This window comes from Ovis canadensis, chromosome 3, assembly GCF_042477335.2.
Source record: "Ovis canadensis isolate MfBH-ARS-UI-01 breed Bighorn chromosome 3, ARS-UI_OviCan_v2, whole genome shotgun sequence".
Taxonomy (NCBI): domain Eukaryota; kingdom Metazoa; phylum Chordata; class Mammalia; order Artiodactyla; family Bovidae; genus Ovis; species Ovis canadensis.
The window spans coordinates 28,168,005-28,192,629 of NC_091247.1; the positions used below are offsets into that span (position 1 = coordinate 28,168,005).

The 24,625-nt window shown below is 34.8% G+C and overlaps 1 protein-coding gene across 16 annotated transcripts in view; it reads right to left on the bottom strand.

Annotated features, from left to right (window-relative positions):
• PUM2 (pumilio RNA binding family member 2) overlaps positions 1 to 24,625 on the bottom strand; it is a 121,764-nt gene that overhangs the window by 27,985 nt on the left and 69,154 nt on the right. For 8 of the 16 annotated variants that reach the window (XM_069582622.1, XM_069582620.1, XM_069582621.1 and 5 more), the window contains 5 exons: positions 23,335 to 23,477; positions 21,726 to 21,855; positions 9,832 to 9,975; positions 9,425 to 9,715; positions 5,172 to 5,408 (listed from right to left, as the gene is read on the bottom strand). In XM_069582622.1, coding sequence (XP_069438723.1) covers positions 5,172 to 5,408; positions 9,425 to 9,715; positions 9,832 to 9,975; positions 21,726 to 21,855; positions 23,335 to 23,477 — 945 coding nt within the window. The remainder of the gene's footprint in view (positions 1 to 5,171; positions 5,409 to 9,424; positions 9,716 to 9,831; positions 9,976 to 21,725; positions 21,856 to 23,334; positions 23,478 to 24,625) is intronic. The other 8 variants (XM_069582631.1, XM_069582627.1, XM_069582626.1 and 5 more) reach the window with 1 other exon arrangement.

A 24,625-nucleotide genomic window follows, 5' to 3' on the forward strand; every position in this document is an offset into this window, starting at 1 on the left:
TGGCGTGCTGCGATTCACGGGGTTGCAAAGAGTCGGACACGACTGAGCGACTTAACTGAACTGAAATAATATCTGGACTTTAAAAATGTCTAGATAAGAATTCTTCTATAAATCCCAAGAATGACTGAAAAATGAAAGGGATCTAAAAGCCTAGTAATCTTTTATAGACATTTAAAAAACACATAACTTATGCCAGTGTTAAATATAATTTGAGAGGCTGATTAGAATCCTGTTTTGGCATACTTTGTAAAACTGTTCAGTTGATTATAGAACAGCAGAATAGAAAAAATAGTAACAGGAGTTAGAACAATGTTCCAGCTTCAGTTCTGTCATTTATGGGTTTGGTCAAGCTTTTGGGGCTCATATGACCTATAGCTGTCTCTTTAATGGGCATTATTATTCAGCCACTCTATGTTAACAATTAGAATGAAATGAAATCATGAATACGAAGGTGCTTTAGAAAACTACCAAATGCTATTCAGTCCGGAGAAGGCAATGGCAACCCACTCCAGTGTTCTTGCCTGGAGAATCCCAGGGACAGTGGAGCCTGATGGGCTGCCGTCTATGGGGTCGCACAGAGTTGGACACGACTGAAGCAACTTAGCAGCAAGTAGCTTTTCAGTTACAGCGAACTTGCTACTTAAAGATTACTTTCAATGAAAACTTCAAAATAATTCATATTGTTTTCTGCTTCAAGGACCATATATGAAACTCAGCAAAATTGCACATAGCCTTAACAACCAATTTGGCCATTCTTGTTTAACTCTTAAACATCTCATTCTGAGAAAAGCAGATGATCAAATTTGCTAAAGTTCAGCAATTTCAACAAATAAACTACCACTAAGCAGGAAAAATGACCTTAGAAGTTAATATTACCCTGTCTACATTTCATATAAAATTTTCTGTGATTAGAAGACAGGTTACAAAGTTTTTAAATCTACTGCACTATTTGACAGCTGAATACACTATTTGATTACTGAATACATGATATTAACAAAACTTTAATAGCTACCTTCGAAGTAACTAATTTCTCTGAGCTCATAGCTGTCATTAGACTTTTTGGCACCCTTTTCTTAAGGAAAAAAATAAGCCAGTTCAAAAGTGAAGAGGTACAGAGAAGAAAGCCATTTGTTCGTCAAACCCTAATAAAAATACAGAATACTACTTTATACCCAAGAAGTTCCATATCAATCTAAATATTATGAGAATAAAGACTAAATAAGAAATCATTAACATATTGTAAACATTTACTCAAAGAAGAAAAAGAAAGGAAACAAGAAAGGAAACAACTAGTTAGCTAGCTCCAGGTAGACGAACAAAGTAAGACTGGAAATATTTCATCTTCTTTTACTGGGAGTGAACTATCTCAAAATAAGACTGACTTCTATCTTAGAGAATAATTTAAAACACAACTACTGGTAGAAGATTCTTTCCTCAACTCTATAAATCAATGTAACATGAGAAAATTATTTATTTAATATTCAATGCTGAACATAAAAGTCCAGAATTTGACATGGCTCTTTGCATTTCAAAATAAAAACCATTAATCTTAAAGTTGTTCTCTTTGCTTGTTCTTTTCTACTTGCTTCTCTGACCAGGGTTTTAAGTGCTTTTAACAAGTTATGGTCAAGCAGGTACCAATCTGAAGGGACTCCAATGGCTAAAGACAGTAATATAGGATCAAAAAAAGGTATAAAAGGTGTTATCTTCCAGACTACAACGGACTGAAACATATCCACAATCCTAAAAGCTATCAATTTACACTACAGGTATAGTGTATGATGATTTTAACACAAAAACAAAAATCCCCTACAAGTCACCTTTAGAAGTTGCTAAGGCATCAACTTAATAAAGTTACAAAATATAGGGAAAAAAATTAAGCATTATCCTGATTCCTATATGAACTATGTATTTCAGGGTAACCTCACAATCAATGAAAGTTCTTTTCCACAGAAAAATTCCAGCTAACCTATGCAAAAGGAATGACAGAGTTAGAAAATCACTATTTTGCAATCTCTGAAGAAATATTCAGGTGATGATGAAAGGCTGCTAAGCTGTTAAGTGGATCTGGCTGATGGAAACAACCAGATCATGGAAACAACCTCACATGGGAACAACCAGATATGTATCTCCTGATATGGTGTAGCAGAACTATATAACCAAACAACAAAACAAACAAACAACAAGATCAAACCACTAAATTTAATTCCATTTTATAGAAAATTCACAGAACAGAGGAACACACTAAATACCATGAGGAAGAATTCATCAAAGTCAAGAATGTGGGATTTTCAATAGGACAAAGTTTCTTCCACAAATACATGTAAAGAAGAAGAAGGAAAAAAAAAAGAGGATGGAAAAATGGTTTCATATCAAAAGACATATCAAACAAATAATGGACCTTATTTGGACCTTGATGTAAACACAACAACTGTAAAAAGACATTTAAGTCAATTAGGGAAATTAGAGTAATGAGAATTATAAATGTTAAAAGGTATGATTTTGATATTGTGGCTATAAATGTTTTTAAAAAAGGAATCTCTTAGAAATTTCACATTATAATATGGAATATAAAATTACTTTTTCATGCTTCTAACTTCAGCATATTTAAAAAGGCTTCAAATCTTAACAAAAATGTTTTAGGTTATAAAAATATGGAACAACCAAAATCTATCAGTTGAAATACTGATTCTTCAATCACAAAGTGACTACTAGTCATCCTACTAAAAATATTTATGTTGATGAAATTATAACTATTTTTAAAAAATGAAACATCTCCTGGAAAACCATAAGCACACAATGTTGTTATTAGCTTTTTCTGTGAATCAAGTAGCTAGCATGAGCAAAGGCATAGGATACGTGGCTTAAAAAAGAAAAAAAAGATGTTTCATCCAGTATTTTAAGACTGTAGATATCTAGACATACCAGTAACTATAATGGTCACATGTCTTAACATCTCATAAGAAAATCAACTGGAACTAAATAACTACAGTCAATTTTAATGAAATGGAAAATTTATCTCTATTTTATAGTATTATATTCTTAGTGTGTGACCACAGTAAGATTATTTTTTAAATGGCTATGCAAATTCATTTCCTTAGGTATTTTATAAATCAGTAGCCTTGATAGCCTAATTTATGGCATAATCCACTTTAGGAACACACAATTAAAATATACTTTTTAGACCAGAGAGCACGTAAGTCTTGCATCATGAGTCAATGATATGAAAGTGAAGGACAGATTATTTTCATAAACACTATGTGAAGAGCAAATTTATGATATCTACTGAATTATTTCAACTTGGCAGGGTCTATTCCTTGTTACCAAACAAGGTTGCTAGTTATATGACTAAAGCTAAAAGAAACTAGGGAATCTCAAAAGAAAATAATCTACAGACAATTTCAATTACAGGTATATTAAAATACCAGATTTCAAGGTGAAGCTAACCTAAGTAGTTAAGCTTATACTGTGGGTACAAAAGTATCAGAGTACAATGTAGAACTCCTGGCCCACACGATTATTTCTCATAACTGACTAGAATTCATTCCATAAGCATTTATATGCCTGGATTCTTTATAGACAAAAAAATCTAGATTGTGATTTAAGTAGAGACATCTAAAAGGTCATTATAATCCATTTTCTAAGCAAGTTATGTAGAATAATAATGCCATTTACACAGGCACTAAAGCACAACATAAGCAGTTAACAGTTGACAGAAACCTGATCTGAAACTTACCTATGAAAAAAATGACAGGACATGACAAATATAATCTTAACGAATAAAACACAAAACTATTATAAAATGTCTATTCTTAGGAATGTTTTGCTCCAAATTTTGGTATTAATTTCAAAGTCTTAAAGGCATGTTTTAAATGGGAGTAGTAGGGCTGGGTCTGAATAGAAATAATAAAAATCAAGGACTGAACAGTTCCTATGACTGAGAAAAGATAAATAAAGGAAGGCGGAAGACTAAAAACTGGTTAAGTTTACACAAACAGTGCTACAAAGCAGGTCTGAGGAACCCAGTCAAATAAATCAATTGGTTGCATATAGTTAATATCCCCAAAAGAGCAAAGGCTCAGACTGGGGTAGAGGACAAGTCTTTTTAAAAAAGAAATCTAGCCCACTTTGTAATAACATAAACCTAAAATGATGATCACTGTTAAAGATTCCTTTGTTACATGGACACTTAACTACATTACTGAGCTTTCAGAGAAAACAGCTATAGCCTTATGACTGGGGGAGGGGCTCAAACATAATCACTAACATATTTGCTTACAAAAGCAAGCATTACTTTTTAACTCACAAGCTGATTAATATCTTTCCAAGCATATATAAAAATCAGTAATAGAACTCCTCAATTTTAAGTTGAAATGACTAGAATCAGAAATATCCAAAGCCTAATTTTAATAAAATACTTTGAAAAGACAGGGATTCATACACAGCCTCTGATATCCAAAAACCCCTCAAAATATCCTGTTAACTACATGGTTAAATACTTCTTGGAGCAGGAAAAATGTAACCACCAATTCAAATAATCCTGGTTTGGGGGCAATTTTAATATACAGATATAAACCAAAGTTCTAAATGTCCCAACTACAAGGGTACAAAAAGCCTAGAACATTTTTTCTTAAACAACATATTCAAAAGTAACAGAAGTACATGGACCAAACCCATACATTGTAAGATTCTCTAACTCACAAACATACTCAATTCATATACCCTGAAATAACCCTTTGGTAAAAGGCCAAAGCAAAGACAATCATACTAAACTAGATTATTTAAAGTTCAATAACTATGTGACTAACATTTTGCTTTTGGTGTGCACAAACTTTTGATGGTGAAATTTATTTCACTATCACATATAAATAACTGACTTTTCAGATGAACTAAAACACACACAAATCAAAAGCACAGACGAGAAAAAACACACCACTGTATTTCATAAAAGGAATAAAAAATACAATAGGGGTCTTTACCTTACTGTATATCAGACCCTCACTTTGAATTTTCACAAAAGTAGACTTTTTCAAAAGGATAATATCTAAAAGCAAAAGCAATTTGGCATGTTTTATCCAACATTAAATATTTTACACATATCATAAAACATACACACAAACACACTTACATGTATACATACGAATAAAAAGGGTTTTGGTTTTTTTTTTTACCTAAATGCAAACTGGATGAGGATCCATGTGATGAAAGTGATGGCGGTGGCGTAAGTGAATGTCCTGGAGTTTGGCTTGGCAGAGGCATGCCTATTGGACTTGGAGAGGAGGAAAATCCCAGACTATTGTAAAATGGCTGCCCTATGGGTGCTAGGCTGCTACTAGATCTTTTGTACAAGTCAGAGCTAGTAGATAGAGACTCTCTCCTTGTGGCACTACTACTTGCAGAACTGCCAACTGAAGAAGAAATAAAAAAAACCCTAATTACATACAGTGTTAACTGAATAAAACCTGTCCCCAACTCTTGCTGGGAAATAACAGAGTGATCACAATAATTATTTTTAGAAACATAACAGAGAAGATAATTACTGTGATAACTATATATACTGTGATAACTATATATACTAACTTATTAATCATAAAAGGGTATAAATGCACCCCAGGAAAATGACCAAATATTTAAGAGCAGTCATATGTTCATTATTTCACATATATTTACCACTGACACATATGATTACTGTGCTTTAATACCCTGGTATGATTTATAAACCCTGAAATTTTAAGTTGTCTGCTATGCTAGAGATTAAATTCCAATAAGGTTATATTTTGGTAGTATCCTAACCTTTGGAACCAAGTTCTTAGACTTCAACCCAATGCCAAGAAAAGATTATACTGATAAACAGAATATTAATACATTTCCCTTGCCATTCACATTTGATTTGGGTTCCAGCTTGTGTTTAAACCACAGTCAAGTCCATATTGGCCCGAATATTAGTCAGCTGTGAAATACAGTGGCAGCTTATTCCTCAGTACTTTTCACACTACACATTCTCCTGATTCTTCAACAGCTAAATTACAAAATACATATGGAAAAACCAAACTTTAACTGCTAGCTCTCTGTTTTCAACCAAAGACATGCATTCACTTACCCCTTGAGATCTTCCATTCTTAAGATGATAGTCTGGCCTCGTGAACTGCTTACTCAGGTAAAGATATTATATCCCTTACTGTACTACATAACAATTTTTAGGTTTTTCACTTAATTCCCAATTCAACTATTAACCTTCTAGTCCTTTTTTTCCCTTTATATTTTATAAAATCATAAAAGAATGGTAGGTTCACATTACCACGCAACCCGAGATCTGGCTATTAATCAACATATATTTGGATAATCAAATTCTTTACAAAGTGTTTTTAAAAGGGTTGTCCAAAACTCTCAATTCTCAAGTCGCACTCTTAGCCTGTATTTTCAAGTACGCTTTTTTTAAAAAACTGTCTCTAAGCCTTTTAAACTAAATCCTTTCATATTCAAAATATCATATTACATTTTTTAACCTGTGAAATTTTTAAAGGACAAGCTCTATATTCGGACCAATATGGTTAATTCTTTTAAAGAAAATTTTAAGAGGTCAATTATAAATAGGTCATAAGGGTATAGATTAAAGAGAAAAATTAAGCAGAGCACATGATGGTAGACCAAAGTAAGCTTATTAATACAGACAGAAAACTTAATTACACTGGTTTTACTAAAACAAAAATCCTATAAAGGAAAAATACCAGGCTCATACTACTGTATTAAGCAAAATATTAAATAAACAGTATTCAACCTTTTAAACCAGTGAATGCGGTTTCTGAAGGACTGATCAAGTTTTAACGAAATTCTCACTTTTTAAGATATATTATAGGGAATTACTAAGTAACTATATGCATTTTTAATATAACAAATAAATAGTACCGTAAGAATGATTTTGGCAAAATTGTCAATGTATGGTATATTAACTATGCTAATTTAAAAGGACACTGTCAAAGTGATTTTTCTAAAACATGGCTACATTTGTAATTTCTATTTATTTCAGAAAACATTTAACTGACAAGGAAAAAGACAAAAGCCCTCGAAATGAGAGCAGCAGCACTATCATTCCCCTGGCAAATCATCAAAGAAACCATAGTTTTGACACATGCAATATCATTTTCCTCTAAAAAGAAAAAGCCAAGCAAAACATTTAAAAGTAATTCAGAAGTAGCTTTAAACGTAAACAAGCTGGCTTCTTAAATTTTACTATCTGCCTAAATTATCTGCAACAGTATGACTATAAAATATAAAACAAAATATACCTAAAATATTTAAGAAGCTAGACAACAACAATGGAGTCACTAATCAAATATCAATTGTGGATAAAATGTTAAATCACGAACTTTCAACTGTAAAAGAACATTCTAAATAACAGGTCGTAGAAATGGTGATTTAATCTCTATATTACAATGGCTAAGCTTCCTGGCAATCTGAGTTATAAACTGGGGTATTTAACACTGTTAAGCATTAATAATTTCACCATATGGGTAAGAGAACGACTGTGTACATGGTACTGTATATGTACATGTGCATATAAGCATATTTCAGATTTCATATAGGTATGGAATTGCCATAATGTGAAAACGGTAATGGGTAGATTTTGAAGGGTACACAAGTGCAGCACTTGAACGAATGTTTACAAAATGTCCAAGAGGAGGGAGACGATAGGTTCTTTACTGGTATTTAGGGATAGCAATCGTTAATGTCCTCTGAAGCAAGGTAAAACAGAGGTACCCCAAGCTGGAAATCAGAATGGAGTAAAGCAATGCTCATAAATAAGGGAGAATGAACATGATAATTTTTTGGCCGAGGCATCTGCCGGGGACAACTATAGAGAACAAAATGTTGACGACTAATCAGTTCCTGAATACAGCAGGAAGGGTCTTAACAAACAAAGAAACGGGAATTTGGGAGTATACAAGACTATCAGTGACATTTTATTATTACAAAGGGAACAGGATATTTATCTTTTCTCTATTTTTCCTATATTATTTAGGGCCTACAAATCTACAGAAACTAGTTATTTCCACAGAAGTTTTTTTTTTTTTTAAGTTATCTGTTCTTTTGATTTTCTTCAGCAATCTAGGATTATCTGGGACAACTGCTTGTCAACTGTAAGAAACAAAAAATGAGTCTATGAGAGTGCCTGGGCTACATATTAAAATAGTAAGCTCCAAAAGTAATAAAACAAATCAAATAGGAAAATTAAAAGACTGAACAGTCTCTATGTTCACTAGATTTTTCCTGAGAAGTTCCCATGCCCATTCTTTAGGCAATCTTTTTATTAGGCAAATATGATATTTCCTTTTTGATCTCATTATATCAAAAAAGAACTACGCACTTCAAAGTTAATAGGTGTTCTGGACCATCCCTAATAAAAACATTCAAGGAGTTAAGAAGATACTTTCTTAGAAAACTGGCAAAAATAGTAATGACTGGCATGTGTTAGTTTGGCCATTTTTTCACACCAGAAAAGAATATAATTTCATGTGGTAGGAAAACAGACGAGCAGATTTTAAGACTCAAGGACACCAGAGAAATAAAACATTTCTTGAGGTGTGAATAAATGTCCCTTATAAAGAAAAGGCTGTCAATTATACCAAGAGAATGAGAGTAAGCTGTTTTTCCCCTAATGTTTCCTGAGCACTCTGGAAACACCAGAGACTGATAATACATGTGTCAACAGGGTGTCAAGGTGGGCCTCTTCAATTTCAGCTCTTTCTCAGTTACAAAATCAGTTTCTACGGGTACATTATTTATTTTGTGAAGCTATTTAAAATTTGGATTTCTTAAGTATTATGTATAAAACTAGGATACGAGGTGGGGGAGTCTTTTTAAATGTATTTTTAGTGATAAAGGCTAAGTCGTTTAACCTAAAATAAAGACAGGCATTCTTATCGTAGGGGCTTCTGTTTAGAACATTTCATTATATTTTATTTTTATATATTATACCAAATAGGGACCATAAATACTCATTAATATTTAATAAGAATAAATCATCTGATGAGCACACAGATAATTATTATTTTAAAATATCAGAAACTTAAGATGGCAGAGTTTTTACTGCCTCAAACATTAATATTATAGGGAAAAGGGAAGAGCTAGTAACAAGCATAATATATATTAGCCCAAACAAATCTTACTAAAATAAAAATTACAGTAGTATAGTTCTTAAGGCCAGGGGAAAATATATTTGAGTAAAGAATGGGCTGCTTGAAATGGGTTAAACATTCATAAACACTGCAAAAGGTTTCTTTCTGTCTACAAAATAAACCAATAAACCAGTGTCTTATTCCTGTCCTTTCTACACTACTAGCTATTGTTCATATTAATATTAAAAACAAATACATGTACCTCATGTCCACTTAGCAGAGTACACTCATCTTAAAAAGAAACTTACCTGATGAACCAAATCCACTGAGGGCTGAGCCTATAGCAGCACCCAAAGAGCTACTGCTTCCAAAGCCAAGAGATGTACTTCCAGGTTGGCCAGGTCCGTGAGAAAATAAAGAACTGCTCTGGGAGCTATTAGTCAGAGAAGTGCTCCCATAAAATGAATTAGACTGCAGATTAGTGCTTGGCTGCTGCTGCTGCTGCTGCTGCGGTGGTGGCTGAGTGCCAATTGGCCGGAACAGACCATTTGTGCTGCCTGTGAGACTATTCGCAGTTCCTCCAGCTGCTGCTGCTGCCGCTATAAAATAAATTTCAAACACTTCTTAAAACTACCCAGAAAACCATTTTCTATTATTAAAATATCTCAACCACCACCAGAAAATTATTACCCCAGAAAATGTCAGTTACACTTACCAGCTTGTGCTGCTGCTGAACTAATTAAAACAGGTGTTGGAGCCATTAATCGAACTGGAGCTCCAAGGCCAGTTCTTGCTCCAGGGCCAACCACTAAGGCACCAGTCTGATCATAATAGGCAGTTGGAGCTAGTACTTGATAGCCTAGATTACCAATGAAAACATTAATATAGAAAGCATGTTATTTACTTTCTCCCACAGTTGTTTTTATCAACCAGCAAACACAGGTATTTTTATTGTGAATATAAAACCATTAGTTACTATGTAAAAAGCAAACACATCTGAGAGGGTATTACTAAATAAAAGAAAATCTAACAAAGCCTAAATAAATGTTTTCCCTAAATTTTGACAGCAATGCCTCTTGCTTATGGACCACAGAATGATGAGATATAGTCTTTGCTTTTGAAACTGTAAGTAATCAAGGGCTGATGCTTGATAATTATTACCACCAATTAGTTCTCCTGAGAGAAGAATGGATAAAGACTAAGGGAACTGAAGGAAAACAGTGTAAGATTCATTAGGCAATTTTAGTAAGTTTCTAAACCAAGTGCCTCATTGATAGCATTCCCTTAGATTTTCATTTGCAAGCAATCCTCTAAAGGTAAAATCATGATATAAACAGGTAACTTAAAATCATGAAGTTTAACAGTCAATTTGTAAAGGGTCTCAAAAGCTAAAGTCTGAATAAAAATCACATAGGCATTAGTTGTATTACAGCCTTGACCACAAGGCAGGTGACAATTTGCACTGTTCAGAACTATAGGAAGAGTAGTTTCTCTCTTCACAGACTTTCTCAGTTCCTCATCTGAACCACAGAACAGAAAATGATTATTTCAAACAGAAAAGTGACTTTTTTGCCAATTTTCTCAAAGATGATCCAAAAGAACAAAAACCACTCAAGATGCAAGGGAGAGAAGTTGTATCTCTATATATCTATCTCTCTCTATATATAGATATACATACATACATACAGTGGATACTTTAAGGCAACAGGTTTATTCTCTCGCAGGACTCAGGTTGAGAAAGGCTGTCTTATATAGTAACAAAGACTCAGGCTCAAAAGTATGAGGACCACTTGCAAAAATGTACTAGCAACCTCGGATATTTTTAAATTTAAACACCACCTTCTAAACTAGGACCAAAACTTTCACATGTATAGGCTGTTTTAATAAACTGCAGTAACTCTGATTCACAATTGCATCTTTATTACAATGGATATGAATTAGGAGGACCAGCCAAATGAAGGGCTGCACAGGGCAAAATCTAGGAGGGAATGACCTTTCCTCTCAGGAGAACTAATTGGTAATAATTTTCAAAGACCTCTCCTCATAGAATGAACATGATAATTTGAGAAGATTATCAGATATCCAACTGTAACTGTCATATAGAATATGCAAGTCTAGAGTTTAATAGAGAGGTTCAGGTTGGATTTACAAATAAGGGAGTGGTCAATATTAGCATGGTATTAGCTGCTAAAAATAATCCAACCACCAAGAAAATAAATGGGTAGGGCCAATGGCCTGGAGGGTACTTCACATTAAGAGGCTGGAGAGAGGAGGAACCAAGGAAGAGACTGAGAGTAAACAGCCAGGAAGAAATAAACCAAATCGGAACACAAGGGTCTCCTGGAGGCCAAAGAAAAAAGAATTTGAATGAAGACTGAGCGATTAACAATGCAAAATGCTGCTAAAAGGCATTAAGAGTTGAGAACCAGACTAATGAATTTAACAATATGGAAGTCATTCTGGTAAGGATGATAGTCAGTGTGGTGAGTTTAGTAAAGAATGGAAGAACTGTAGCAAGTACAGAAATGCTTTTGAATTTTGCTGTAAAAAGGACCAGAGGGGAGCTATAGAAAAGGGGCTGAGAATAAATTTTTTCTTAACCAGAAAATGTTCTTGTTTAGCACAGCATGATACTTAAGTGTTTAAAACATTTATTATTGTGAAATAAAACATAAAAAGTGCAAAAATCAAAAGTACATTATAATGATTACAACACAAAAAAGTATAACCTCCATGCAAGTCAAGAATAGAAATAGAAAACTGCCTGGCACCCACCTCTTGTAAGTCCCTGCTTTACCACAATCTTCTCTTTCCCTTTGTTGTTTAATCACTAAGTGATGTCCGACTCTTTGTGAGCCCATGGACTTGTAGCCCGCCAGGCTCCTCTGTCCATGGGATTTCCCAGGCAAGAATACTGGAGTGGGTTGCTATTTCCTTCTCCACTTCTCCAGGGGATCTTCAGAGTTATACAACATCCTACTTTCCATAAATGGTCTCTCTCTAAACAATCATTTGGTTTGAATTATTTTAAAAATTTTACATATAATTCATCCATGTTGTTATATGTAGACTTTGTTTCCATTTTCACTATTGTGTAGCACCTCACTAAACAAACACCATGATAAATTTATCCATTCTGCATTTACACTGTTCCCAGTTTGGGGCCATTGCCAACAGTACTGCCATACACATTTTCATATGTGTATGGTGGTGTTTTATGAGTACACATTTCTCTAACCTAAGATGTATAGCAGCTGACACCCTGAGTTAAAGGGTATGCGTATTTTCAAACTTTGGTAGTAATGCCAAACTGCCTTCAAAGTGGTTGTACAAATTTACACACCTTGGTATTAAGAGTTCCCATTGCTCCATGACTTTAAAAATACTTGCTCAAAGTTTCTCTCACCCATTTTCCTACTGGCTGTATTTTGTTATTGATTTATTTTATTTATTCTGTAAAATTATTTTATTTTTGGCTGTACTCGGTCTTTGTTGCTGCAAGGGCTTTTCTCTAGTGGTGTGAGGGTTATTCTTTGCAGTGGCTTCTGTTGAGGAGCATGAGCTCTACGGCAGTAGTTGCAGCTCAAGGGCTCAATAGCTGTGGCTCCCTGTTTCTACAACACAGGCTCAACAGCTGTGGTTCACGGAGTTGAAGCGCTCCGTGGCATATGGGATCTTCCCGGATCAGGGATTGAACCGGTGTCTCTTACACTGGCAGGCAGACTGTTTACCACTGAGACACCAGGGAAGCTCTCTTACTGATTAATAAAGAATTATACACGTATGTATGTATGTATGTATGCATGCTGTATTCAAGTGTTCCACAGTTTCTTCTTCCATTCCTAGCCTGACCTGTCATTCTCTTTCTGGTGACTTCTGAAGTAACGGGTTCAAATGTATTATTTCCTTTATTTTCATAACAAAATTTCCCTATATTATCTTCTAATAACCTTTAAAATTCCACTTTCCCACACAGGTCTAAAATTTAAAACGTAAATGATTAATGAACACAGGGTAAGTCACGGATCCCAATTTGAACAATTTGTTGCTCAAAGAATCAATTTTCTTTATTTCACCTTATTTATAAAACAAGTTCTTCCTCCCTACGCTTTTTGCTGTTTTTTTTTTTCTTTGCTATTAATTAGGCAGGTGTCCAGTCCTTTTGGGATCTCATTTTTGGGGTCTCTGTCTCTCCGTGCAGTAATTCAACTGTATCTTAGTTTTCTGAATTTTACCCTAGAGTATAAGTCACAATAGACCAAGTCCTTTTACTCATTTTTGTCCTTTAATAAGAGTACTGTGGCTAATCTTGACTCTGCATTTTCGTTAAATTTTACTATCAGCTGTCAAAAAAGCCCACAGTAAGAACCCATTGGGTTCTGATTGGAAATGTATTGAAACTGTAGGTTAATAAAGGAAGAACTGGCATGTTTAAAACATTGAGTTGCCCAATGGTATTTAGGTCTCCTTGAGCAAAGCTAGTGGAGGTGATGGAATTCCAGTTGAGCTACTTCAAATCCTAAAAAGATGATGCTATGAAAGTGCTGCACTCAATATGCCAGCAAATTTGGAAATCTCAGAAGTGGCCACAGGACTGGAAAATGTCAGTTTTCATTCCAGTCCCAAAGAAGGGCAATGCCGAAGAATGTTCAAACTACTGCACAACTGTGCTCATTTCACACACTAGCAAAGTAATGCTCAAAATTCTCCAAGCCATGCTTCAACAGTATGTGAACCATGAACTTTCAGATAGTCAAGCTGGATTTAGAAAAGGCAGAAGAACCAGAGATCAAATTGCCAGCATCTGTTAGATCATCTAAAAAGCGAGAGTTCCAGAAAAACATCTACTTCTGCTTTATTGACTACGCCAAAGCCTTTGACTGTGTGGATCACAATAAACTGTGGAGAACTCTGAAAGGGAAATTTCTCCTGAGAAATCTGTATGGAGGTCAAAAAACACCAGTTAGAACTGGACATGGAACAACAGACTGGTTCCAAACTGGGAAAAGAGTATGTTAAGACTATAAACTGTCACCCTGCTTATTTAACTTATAAACAGAGTACATCATACGAAATGCTGGCCTGGAAGAAACACAAACTGGAATCAAGACTGCCGGAAGAAATATCAATAACCTCAGATACACAGATGATATCACCCTTATGGCAGAAAGTAAAGAGGAACCAAAAAGCGTCTTGATGAAAGTGAAAGAGGAGAGCGAAAAAGTTGGCTTAAAATTCAACATTCAGAAAACTAAGACCATGGCATCCGGTCCCATTATTTCAGGGCAAACAGATGGGGAAACAATGGCAACAGTAACAGACTTTATTGTTCTGGACTCCAAAATCACTGCAGATGGTGACTTCAACCATGCAATTAAAAGACGCCTGCTCCTTGTAAGGCAAGTTATTACCAACCTAGATAGCATATTAAAAGGCAGAGATATTACTTTGCCAACAAAGGTCCATCTTCAAAGCTATGGTTTTTCCAGTAGTCATGTATAGATATGAGAGTTGGACTATAAAGAAAGCTGAGCACCAAATGCTTTTGAACTGTGGTATTGGAGAAGACTCTTGAGAGTCCCTTGGACTGCAAGGAGATCCAACCAGTTCATCCTAAAGGAAATCAGTACTGAATATTCATTGGAAGGACTGATGCTGAAGCTGAAACTCCAATACTTTGGCTACCTGATGCAAAGAACTGACGACAGGATGAGATAGATGGCTGGATGGCATCACCAACTCAATGGAAGCTCCAGGAGTTGGTGATGGACAGGGAAGCCCAGCATGCTGCAGTCCATGGGGTCGCAAAGAGTCAGACACCACTGGGCGACTGAACTCAACTGAACTTAATGTCTAAACAAAGCTGTTTTCCCAAAGAAACTGTACATTTTAAAAGACTTATTCCTACGTACTTACTACTGTAAATAATCTTCAAATTTTACATTTCAAAACATTATAGTGTTGGGAGTTCCCTGGCTGTCTACTTGTGTTTTCATTGCTATGGGCCTAGTTCAATCCCTGGTGGGGAACTAACCTGACCGGAAAAAAAAAAAAAAAAAACAAACCACTGCTGTTGGCTGACAATAAAGATTTTATGCTTGATTTTTACATCTGACAACCTTAGCAAAAACACATTAAATTCTAATATTTTATGTGCAGATTCAGTTACTATAATCATATTTTCTGCAAATGACAATTATTTCTCTTTATAGAGCTTTTTCATTTTATTCAAATTTCTCTTATATTATATAGCACTGGCTAGGATCTTTAATACAACATTTAAGAGAAGTATCGTTAGCAGAACTCCTTGTCTTTTTCTAAATCCTAGATGGAAAACTTTCAAATACTGAGTATAAATAGGAAGTCTGTCATCCTTTGGAGGTGGGGTGGGTTGTTTAATTCTCTTTGACTTCCCAGCATATTATATCTTCTGATTCTTATCTGTAAGTCAATATATAAATTTATTATAATGTTCCTGCATCTTTTGATAAATTCTTATGATTTGTATCTCCTATTTTAATCTTTTAATGTGGAAAATTATACCGTGTGAGTTACTGATGCTCATCTTGCATTCTTGGGATAAAATCCAACTTGTTCATGATGTGTCACCCTGCTTTATATTGCGAGATCTGGTTTGCTAGTGTTTCAGGATTTCTAAATCCATGTTCATAAGTCTGATTAGCCTACAATTTTCCTTTTCTGCACGTATGATAGGTTTTTTTTAATATCAAGATTAAGCTAGCACCATAAAATGGCATGGGAAGACCAGTCTTTTTCTATACTCTACAGTTTTGAAAATTTAAAAACTACTTCTTCCTTGACTGCCTAGTATCATTCACCACAAAAGCTGTGTTAGCCTGGAATTTTCTTGTAAGACTTCTTGATTACTCAATTGACTTAACAGTAATGAACTTTAGACTTTTTATATATCATTGAATCTTTTTGATAATATTTTTCTCATTATTTGTCTATTTTGTTTACAATTTCCAATTTCCTAACATGAGACTGATTTCTAATATCCTATTATGATTATTCAATTTTTCTGATATTGGTTATTTATGTCTTATCTTTTTTTAAATGAACCTCTAAGAGGTTTATCAATTTTATTAGTCTTTTTAAAGAAGCAACTTTTGGGATAACTTGACCTTTTTAATTGTATGTTTGTCATCTATTTCATCTACATTAGTTTCGATCTTTATTATTTCATTTCCTTCTATAATTCTTAGAATTTATTCTCTTCATTTTATGGTTCCCAGATAGAAACTTATTTTCTGATGTATGTATTCAAGCCTATATATTCCAGCCATTTGCAGAAACATGGATGGACCTAGAGATTATCATACTAAGTGAAGTAAGCCAGATAGAGAAAGACAAGGAATCTTAAAAACAAAAAAAAGATACAAGTGAATTTATGTACAAAACAAAAACAGATCCACAGACACAGAGAACAAACTTACAGTTACAAAAGGGAAAGGAGGGAACAGAGAAGTTTTAGATTAACATATATACCACAAACAAAAAAGATAACTAACAAGGACTGACTGTGTTGCACAGAAACTAGACTCAGTATTTTGTAACAGCCTTTAAGAATCTGAAAAGGAATATACACATATAACTGAACCATTCTGCTGTACATCGGAAACTAACAAACACTGTAAATCATCTGTACTTCAATTAAAAAGAAAAGGCCAATATACTCCTCTTCTATGTTTTGTTTTTAGGTGTAGTAAACAAGTTCAAATATGCAACATTTTCATAATCAATCAGTTCAAAAGTTTCTAATTTCTATTACATTATCTTTGCTACTTAAAGAGCTTGATAAAACACAAGAGATTAAAAAAGACACACTCCCCACACTCAAGAATTACACAATTCATAGAGAAGGTAACGTACTATATTCTTAATCCTAAAATGCCACTTATTTGCAGACCTGACATTGATCAAATAACTTCCCTTAGGGAGAAATAACTCTTTCACTTTAATTTTAAGACACTTTCCACCTCCAAACATACTAAAATAATTAACAAATCACAAATAGCTAAATGAAACACAAGGCAGGCAGAAGTACTAAAGAAAGGAGCAAGTTATGTGCCATAAGAATGACAAAAGCAGAAATGATTATTATTTTGTTCCCTTTTTTGGCCATGCCGCATGGCAGGCAGAATTTTAGTTCCCCAACCAGGGGTTGAACCGACGCCCCCTGCATTGGAAACACTGAGTTTTAAATCACTGGACAACTAGGGAAGTCCCAAAAGGAATAATTATTCATGAACAAGCACTGCAAAGATTCAGAAAGGCTTCATGAAAAGGACCATATTAAAAGACGAAAAGGAAAGTTAATCACAAGTATAAAGCAAGGCTTTAAAAAGGAAAATGCAAAACTATATATCCCAATTTTGCTTAAAATTTATAAAAGGTATTCTAAGGAAAAATGTTGGCTAGGGCTAAAAACATAAAAGGATGTTTGTGGAACAGTCTGTGGTCTAGTACATTAAAGTATAGAACCGGGACACTGTTGATGAGTTTGAAAAGTAGTTTGGAGCTAGATTAATGGAAATGGGGCTTCTCTGGTGGCTCAGATGGTAAAGCATCTGCCTGCAATGCAGGAGACCCAGGTTCCATCCCTAGGTAGGGAAGATCCCATGGAGAAGGAAATGGCAACCCACTCCAGTACTCTTGCTTGGAAAATTCCATGGATGGAGGAGCCTGGTGGGCTAAAGTCCATGGGGTCGCAAAGAGTTGGACATGACTGAGTAACTTCACTAGCAACCAGAATGGTATAAACTAACCTGGAATTTTGAAAGGTAACCAAAAGAATAAAAAGAAATAAATTGAAGAGACTAGAGGCTTACAGAGTTAGTAGGAGGACACAGGAGAGGCTGAACAAGAATAGCGGAGATGAAAAGAAGTGAACATGAGATAGAATAACCAAGAATTGGCAAGTCACTGAAAGTGGGCAAAGAAAAAATTAAGACTTAAAGATGACTCTGAGGATGAAGTAAAAAATTTCTAGCTCAAGTAGAGAAGGAAGTTAATAGTGAAATAGGGTAAAAAGCAAGATAGGCAAATCTGCTATGGTTTTTCCTGTGGTCATGTATGGATGTGAGAGTTGGACTGTGAAGAAGGCTGAGTGCCCAAGAATTGATGCTTTTGAACTGTGGTGTTGGAGAAGACTCTTGAGAGTCCCTTAGACTGCAAGGAGATCCAATCAGTCCATTCTGAAGGAGATCAGCCCTGGGATTTCTTTGGAAGGAATGATGCTAAAGCTGAAACTTCAGTACTTTGGCCACCTCATGCGAAGAGCTGACTCATTGGAAAAGACTCTGATGCTGGGAGGCATTGGGGGCAGGAGGAGAAGGGGATGACTGAGGATGAGATGGCTGGATGGCATCACTGACTCGATGGATCTGAGTCTGAGTGAACTCTGGGAGTTGGTGATGGACAGGGAGGCCTGGCGTGCTGCGATTCATGGGGTCGCAAAGAGTCAGAAACGACTGAGCGACTGAACTGAACTGAAGCAAATCTGGGAGAAGTGAGCTCATTTTGGGGACATTTTCAGTTTAAGGAATAGCAGGAACATACACATGGTAATATTTTGTACAAAGGCAGTAATGTGTTACATGTTCAGAAAAGAATCCAAGATGCAGATGTAAACTCACTTGGTGTACTGGCACAGGAACAATAGGTGAAAAGTGAAACCAGTTAAGATTCTCCCACAGAAGGTATATAAAACATCTCTATTTTTCCAGTATAGAAACTGAGGTTCAAAGAGGAAAGCAAATTGGTCAAGGTCACACAATCAAGTGGTAGAGTAATATGGCAGATCTGACTCCAAAAGCATCTAATCACTAAACTAGACTGTCATTTACGTTTCACTGATACACCGAGGAAAAGGAGACTGACAAAAAGCAATGAGAAAGCCAGGAGAGTAAAATATCATACAAATGTAGGGGAGAGGAGTTTCAGAAAGATAGACATACAACAAAGAATTGAAGAATGAAGAAAAATAAGGATGGAGAGGAAGTCATACTCTGGCACTGAGTTACATAAGAACTACTGAAAAATCATGGAGCAGTGTGAGATAGAATATAAATTCTGAAAGGGATCAACAGAGTAAGAGAGGAGCACAAGAGAGAAAGTCTTTTAGGATGAAGAGGCAGACTAGTATCATAGTGGTTATAGAAAAGGAGGTGGCAGAGGGAGAATGACTGAAAATATAAGACTAAGAAACAATGGATGGCATATATAGTCATGCAGAAGGACTGAAAGTCTGTAATCAACACAGTACAATAGGGATTTAATGGGTGAGAAGTGAGACACAGAATGTGGAAAAGCTAAGAACTCTATGAGATTTGAAGAAACAAACATCAATTTTTTTAAGCAAGCTCTTCTATTAGCACATAAACTTTTGTAACTATGTTAACTATTTGAATAAAGGAGAATTATTTCATCATGGTCCGGGAAGAATGAAGTGCAGAAGACAGAGAAAAGTTTCATAGTGAGAGAATGATATACACAATCAACACGTCACTTAGGAACACCAATATTAATTCTAGTAAAGCCCTTTTTATGAGAGTGATTTTTACATTTATAGTCTAAAGGAACTAAATGTTGTGGCTCAGAATATTAGGTAAAATGACCTGATTTCTTCCTAAAAGTTTTACCTGCTTTTAGACTTCTCATCACTCCAAAGACAGTCAATTCTTTATAGACAAATATACTGTAAAATGTGGTTTTCTGTTAGGATTACCAACATAGAGTTCACTGGTGAACAAAGCAAAACAAAAAAGCAAAAAATTGCTTTCTTATAGAATGGAAGTGAACATAAAAATAAATTTTGAGAAGATCAAAGTTGATAAAATTAATAGCAAAATACCTTGATGTTTTAAAGTCAACAAGAACATGAGGAACTGGAGCAAAGGCATTTATAGGAAGTAAATAATAGGACCAGCATCAAAAGTCTAAAAAAAATAAGTAACAGAAAAAGGGAGTAGCAAATATACACAGTCCAGAAGCATTCTCTTAAATCACAGTCCTACTTAGAATCTAGTAAGGCAGGACTATGGTACTCTGTGACTCTTCAAGAGGGACCCAGAATAGTCTCAGCAGGGGCTTTCATAAACTCCCAGTTCAGTTCTTTTTAGCTTTGTTCCATCCCTCCATGGGCCTATAATTTCAGCTTCACAGTCCATTTCACAAAGGGCTGCTTTTGCCAGGTCTCTAATCTACAGCAGCTCTGGGACAGTAGCTTCCATGAAGCAAGGATAAAGCTGAGATAAAAAAAGGAAGATAACGAGAATAGCCCTGTTCTACTATCATTTGTACTTCAGAGACAGTATTAACATTCTTTTTCATTCAGTAGGGTAAACAAGTCGACAAATTCTGACCTCAGAATTTCAGAGAGAACAGAATGAATGTAATTGATACAGAATTCCTCAAAACAATATAAAGAAATACCTAGCAGCATGTTAAAAAACCCTCATCATGTAAGTTGGGACCTTCTCCAATGCATTAAACATATATCCTACATGATCTGAAGAAAAAATTTATCTACAGCACAATTAAATGAAACTGGAACATGTATTGCATTAATAAGTACAGCTGACTCTTGAACAGCACAGGTATTAGGGGCACTGACCTTCTGTGCAACTAAAAATCTGCATGTAACTTTACAGTCAACCCTACACACCCACTATTCTGCACCTGCAGGACTCAATCAACCACAGACTATGTAGTGCTATAGTACATCTTGATTGGAAAAGATTCAAGTACAAGTGGACCCACACAGTTTAAACTGGTGATTGTCCAAGGGTCAGCTGCACTCTTCATGGTTAAAGGAATACTCTTATACTAAAAGTGAAAAAACAGCATGCTTAAAAGTGTGTCTTTAGGAGTTTGGAAATATGAAGGAATAGAACAGGAGGTGATGTATTATCTACAGACATTCAAACGTAACCTTTAAATTTCACTTTAAAAACGTAACAAGTGCTACTTTATTAACTTAAGAAAAATACCTTCCATCTTTCACTACTATTGAAAGTAATTTTTACACAACTTAACTTTACAAAAAATGTAGTTTGCTGGTCTTTTCTAAAAGTTGTACTGCAGCAACGGGCAGAAATTTACTATATACTGATGCCATTAGGTTTTAAATAGCAATAGATTAAAATACTATAAATGTACTAAATAACGCTGAACTAAGTCCTAAGTGGAAAATGTTAGCTGTACATTTCTCAACATTAACTAATTAAATGACTAACCTTGTAAGGCAGGAATGGCAAATAGGTTTTGTCTTACATGCTAACAAATGGTTTTATTTCTTAAAGCACTGCATTAAGAATTCTGGGCTATGCTCCATTAGAAAGATGCTATGAGTCACACTATAAACAGACTAAGAAAAAATGTTTTTGAGAATTCTAATGCACATTTGTCATCCCTGTCATTAAGTCTCACAAAAGATACTGATTTCACCTATTGGCACCTGAGTTCTAAATAATTTATTACAGTGAAAGATCTGAAGGCGTGTTGATTTTTCTCACTCCTTGGTATGACAATCTACTTTAAACCTTTTAAATCTATCCAAATTTCCACAATTAACCAACTATATACCTGGCATGCCGGTAGCAAGACCCTGACCAAAAGCCAAAGTTGGATTTGCTGCTGCAAGTGATTCAGCTTGCTGCCCTTGCTGGCCCTGATTGGGAGTAAGAGGGCGCTGACCTGCCCCAGCACGGAGAACCTACAAAGGACAAATGATTTCCTTAGAAACGATACTAGAAAATAACAAATTAATTTATCTTAGACAACTTTATATTGCAGATAGCCTTTGGGTAGTCTTTGAACTTATTTACATTCAAAGAAATGTCAGTTTACTATTAAAAAGTACAAATTATGTAATTCAAGAACATAATCTATTAAGCAACATGGAGATTTTAGAAGGTCTTCACAAAAAATTATTTCTAGTATTTGTGCTTTTTAACTTACCAAAGTAGCATTAAAATGAGAGAGATATTTGGGGGGAAGGGCAAAATTTCAGATGAAGAAAAAAGTTTAAATTTTGTTATTTTCTAAGACTGAAAACTATAAAGTAAATATCACTCAATTAGTCTCTCACAAGACTGTGATGCAGAGTGAAAACTTCAAATTTAACCAAGTTTTTAGGATTTAGAAGCTTTAATAAAGTGAGCAAAAAGCTGCTTTTTACTGTAAAATCTTAGCATGAAAATAAGAACAAAGATTTCATAAAAAAATGTGAAAACTCTTAAAAATGGTCAAACTTTACTACTTCATAATACACAGCTCTTCTTGCAGTGATAATAAACAACCATGATACACATTAATTTCACAAAGGTAAATACTTCAACAGTTCAGGACAAGGGGGATTCATCTCAAGTCCAACCATGTAAGCAAGCATCATGCCACAAGTATGGATAATGTTTAGGCAAAGTGATTTTTTTTATTTAGCTGAAGAAGACAGATTTTAAGAGTATTAAATGGTGCTATGGCATAATCTACAAGGACTGAGTCAAAGGACAGCTTTAACAGAACATCAACATAGTTTAAAAAGAAAATTCAACTGCCAAGTAACAAACACTGTACTTGTCATTGAAGTTGCTTCTTTGGTATAAGTATGATAAATTTGACAACCAGAATTCTAGTATTTTTATCAGAATTTTTCTTGACATTTACTTACAAAAATAGCTTCAGGAAAGCAGAAACCGGGAAAAAATCTTCAAGATAAACATTTTCTGTTTTAAGAAATTAAATCTAACCTTTACTGAAAATATTTCCTCTTTGCTTGCTTAAACACAAAGTACCCAGTAACCTCCTTTTTCTGGTCAGAAATATATAAAGTTAATATTTGAAACAGTAATTTCAATACCCAGAAGAAAATGAACTGACAATCACTTTAATAGAAACACTGTGAGTACACTTTAAGAAGTGAAGAAAAAATTAAAAACTGTTAAGAGATTTCAGGACAGTTTCAAAAACGGAAATGTAGAAGTGGAATACAACCAAATATTCAAATTCATATAATTACAACTAGAGGGGAAAAAACCCCCGTATTACTTGTGTATCAACTATATGATAGGTACTGTGCTAAACACACTGGGAAAAATAAACAGAGAAAGAACACAGATCTTGAACACAAGGGGCTCATACAACTTCAAAGATTCTTTATAAAGTTTTATTTAATGAAGGCAAGCCTACACTATACCTGTTGCTGTCCAGGCTGAGCTTGTGATGCTGCTTGTTGATTTGCCGTGTTGTTTGCCGCAGCTGCAGCTTGTTGCTGAAATAAATTGGCTGGATACACCCCCCACGGAACACCATAATACTGAGGTGGAACCACTGCCGGACCTAAACCCCACATTTCGCCCCCCCAAAAAAATTTAAAAAAAAAAAGTCACTACATTTTATAGAGTAAGGTTGGTCAGTTACCATTAGATCATAAAAAAGGAACAGTGTATAAGACTTAAGAGTAGATGTCCTTACAATCCTATATCCACATGGAATTGCTTTCCCCTTTCACAATTCTACTAGAGACAAAGTCTACTGAGGCATGGATTATTAAAAAAAGAAAGTATTCAGAGGTGACAACAGTGGTATTAATGAAGAGATATGGAACTAAACTCAAGAGGGACAAATGAACTGACAGGACACTTAATCACCTTTTCAATATCTACTGAATACTAGTTTATGCACTTGACACTGGCAAACAGGAACATTAGACAACATAAAGATTTCCTATATTCAATTCATCACTCTTTTTAAAAAGGAATTTTTTTAACTGAAAGCATTTTTGGCTTTTAATTTGTAAACTATAACAAAAAACTAGGGAACATTTTGGTACTAAGCTTGCTAAAAGTATATTTTATTTGTAAACAATTTTAAAATATTTTTCATATCTGAAACAAAATTAGTTACAATTCTCACAAAGCAATTGAAAATCACATAAAAATAAATGAAACAGTGCTTATGTGGTTAGGAAACTGGAACCAGTGAGTTAAAACAAGAACGAACTATATAATATAATCATAAAGGGACACAGACATAAGAAAGCAACCCAGGAAAAACAGAGTAAATTCTTGCTCTATCTACTTTATCCAAGATAAAATTTAATTTCTGGTCAGTATGTAGTATCACACAAAATAAGACCTACCATTAAATTAATAATTAACATGTCATGTTTCCTGGCTGATAAAACAAACATGTCCTAAATTCCACTGATATGATTTTAGTGTATCTGGTGGTGGTGATGGTGTAGTCACTAAGTTGTGTCCGACTCTTGAGACCCCATATACTGTAGCCTGCCAGGCTTCTCTGTCCACAGGACCTTCCCAACCCAGGAACTGAATCTGGGTCTCCTGCATTGGAGGCAGATTCTTTACCAACTGAGCTACGAGGGAAGCATTACATATTAGTGTATCTAACACGTATTTTAGAAAGTCAAACTCTTGGTTTCACTCTGTTTTAGAAGAAAATAAAGCCCAGTGTAACTGAACCAC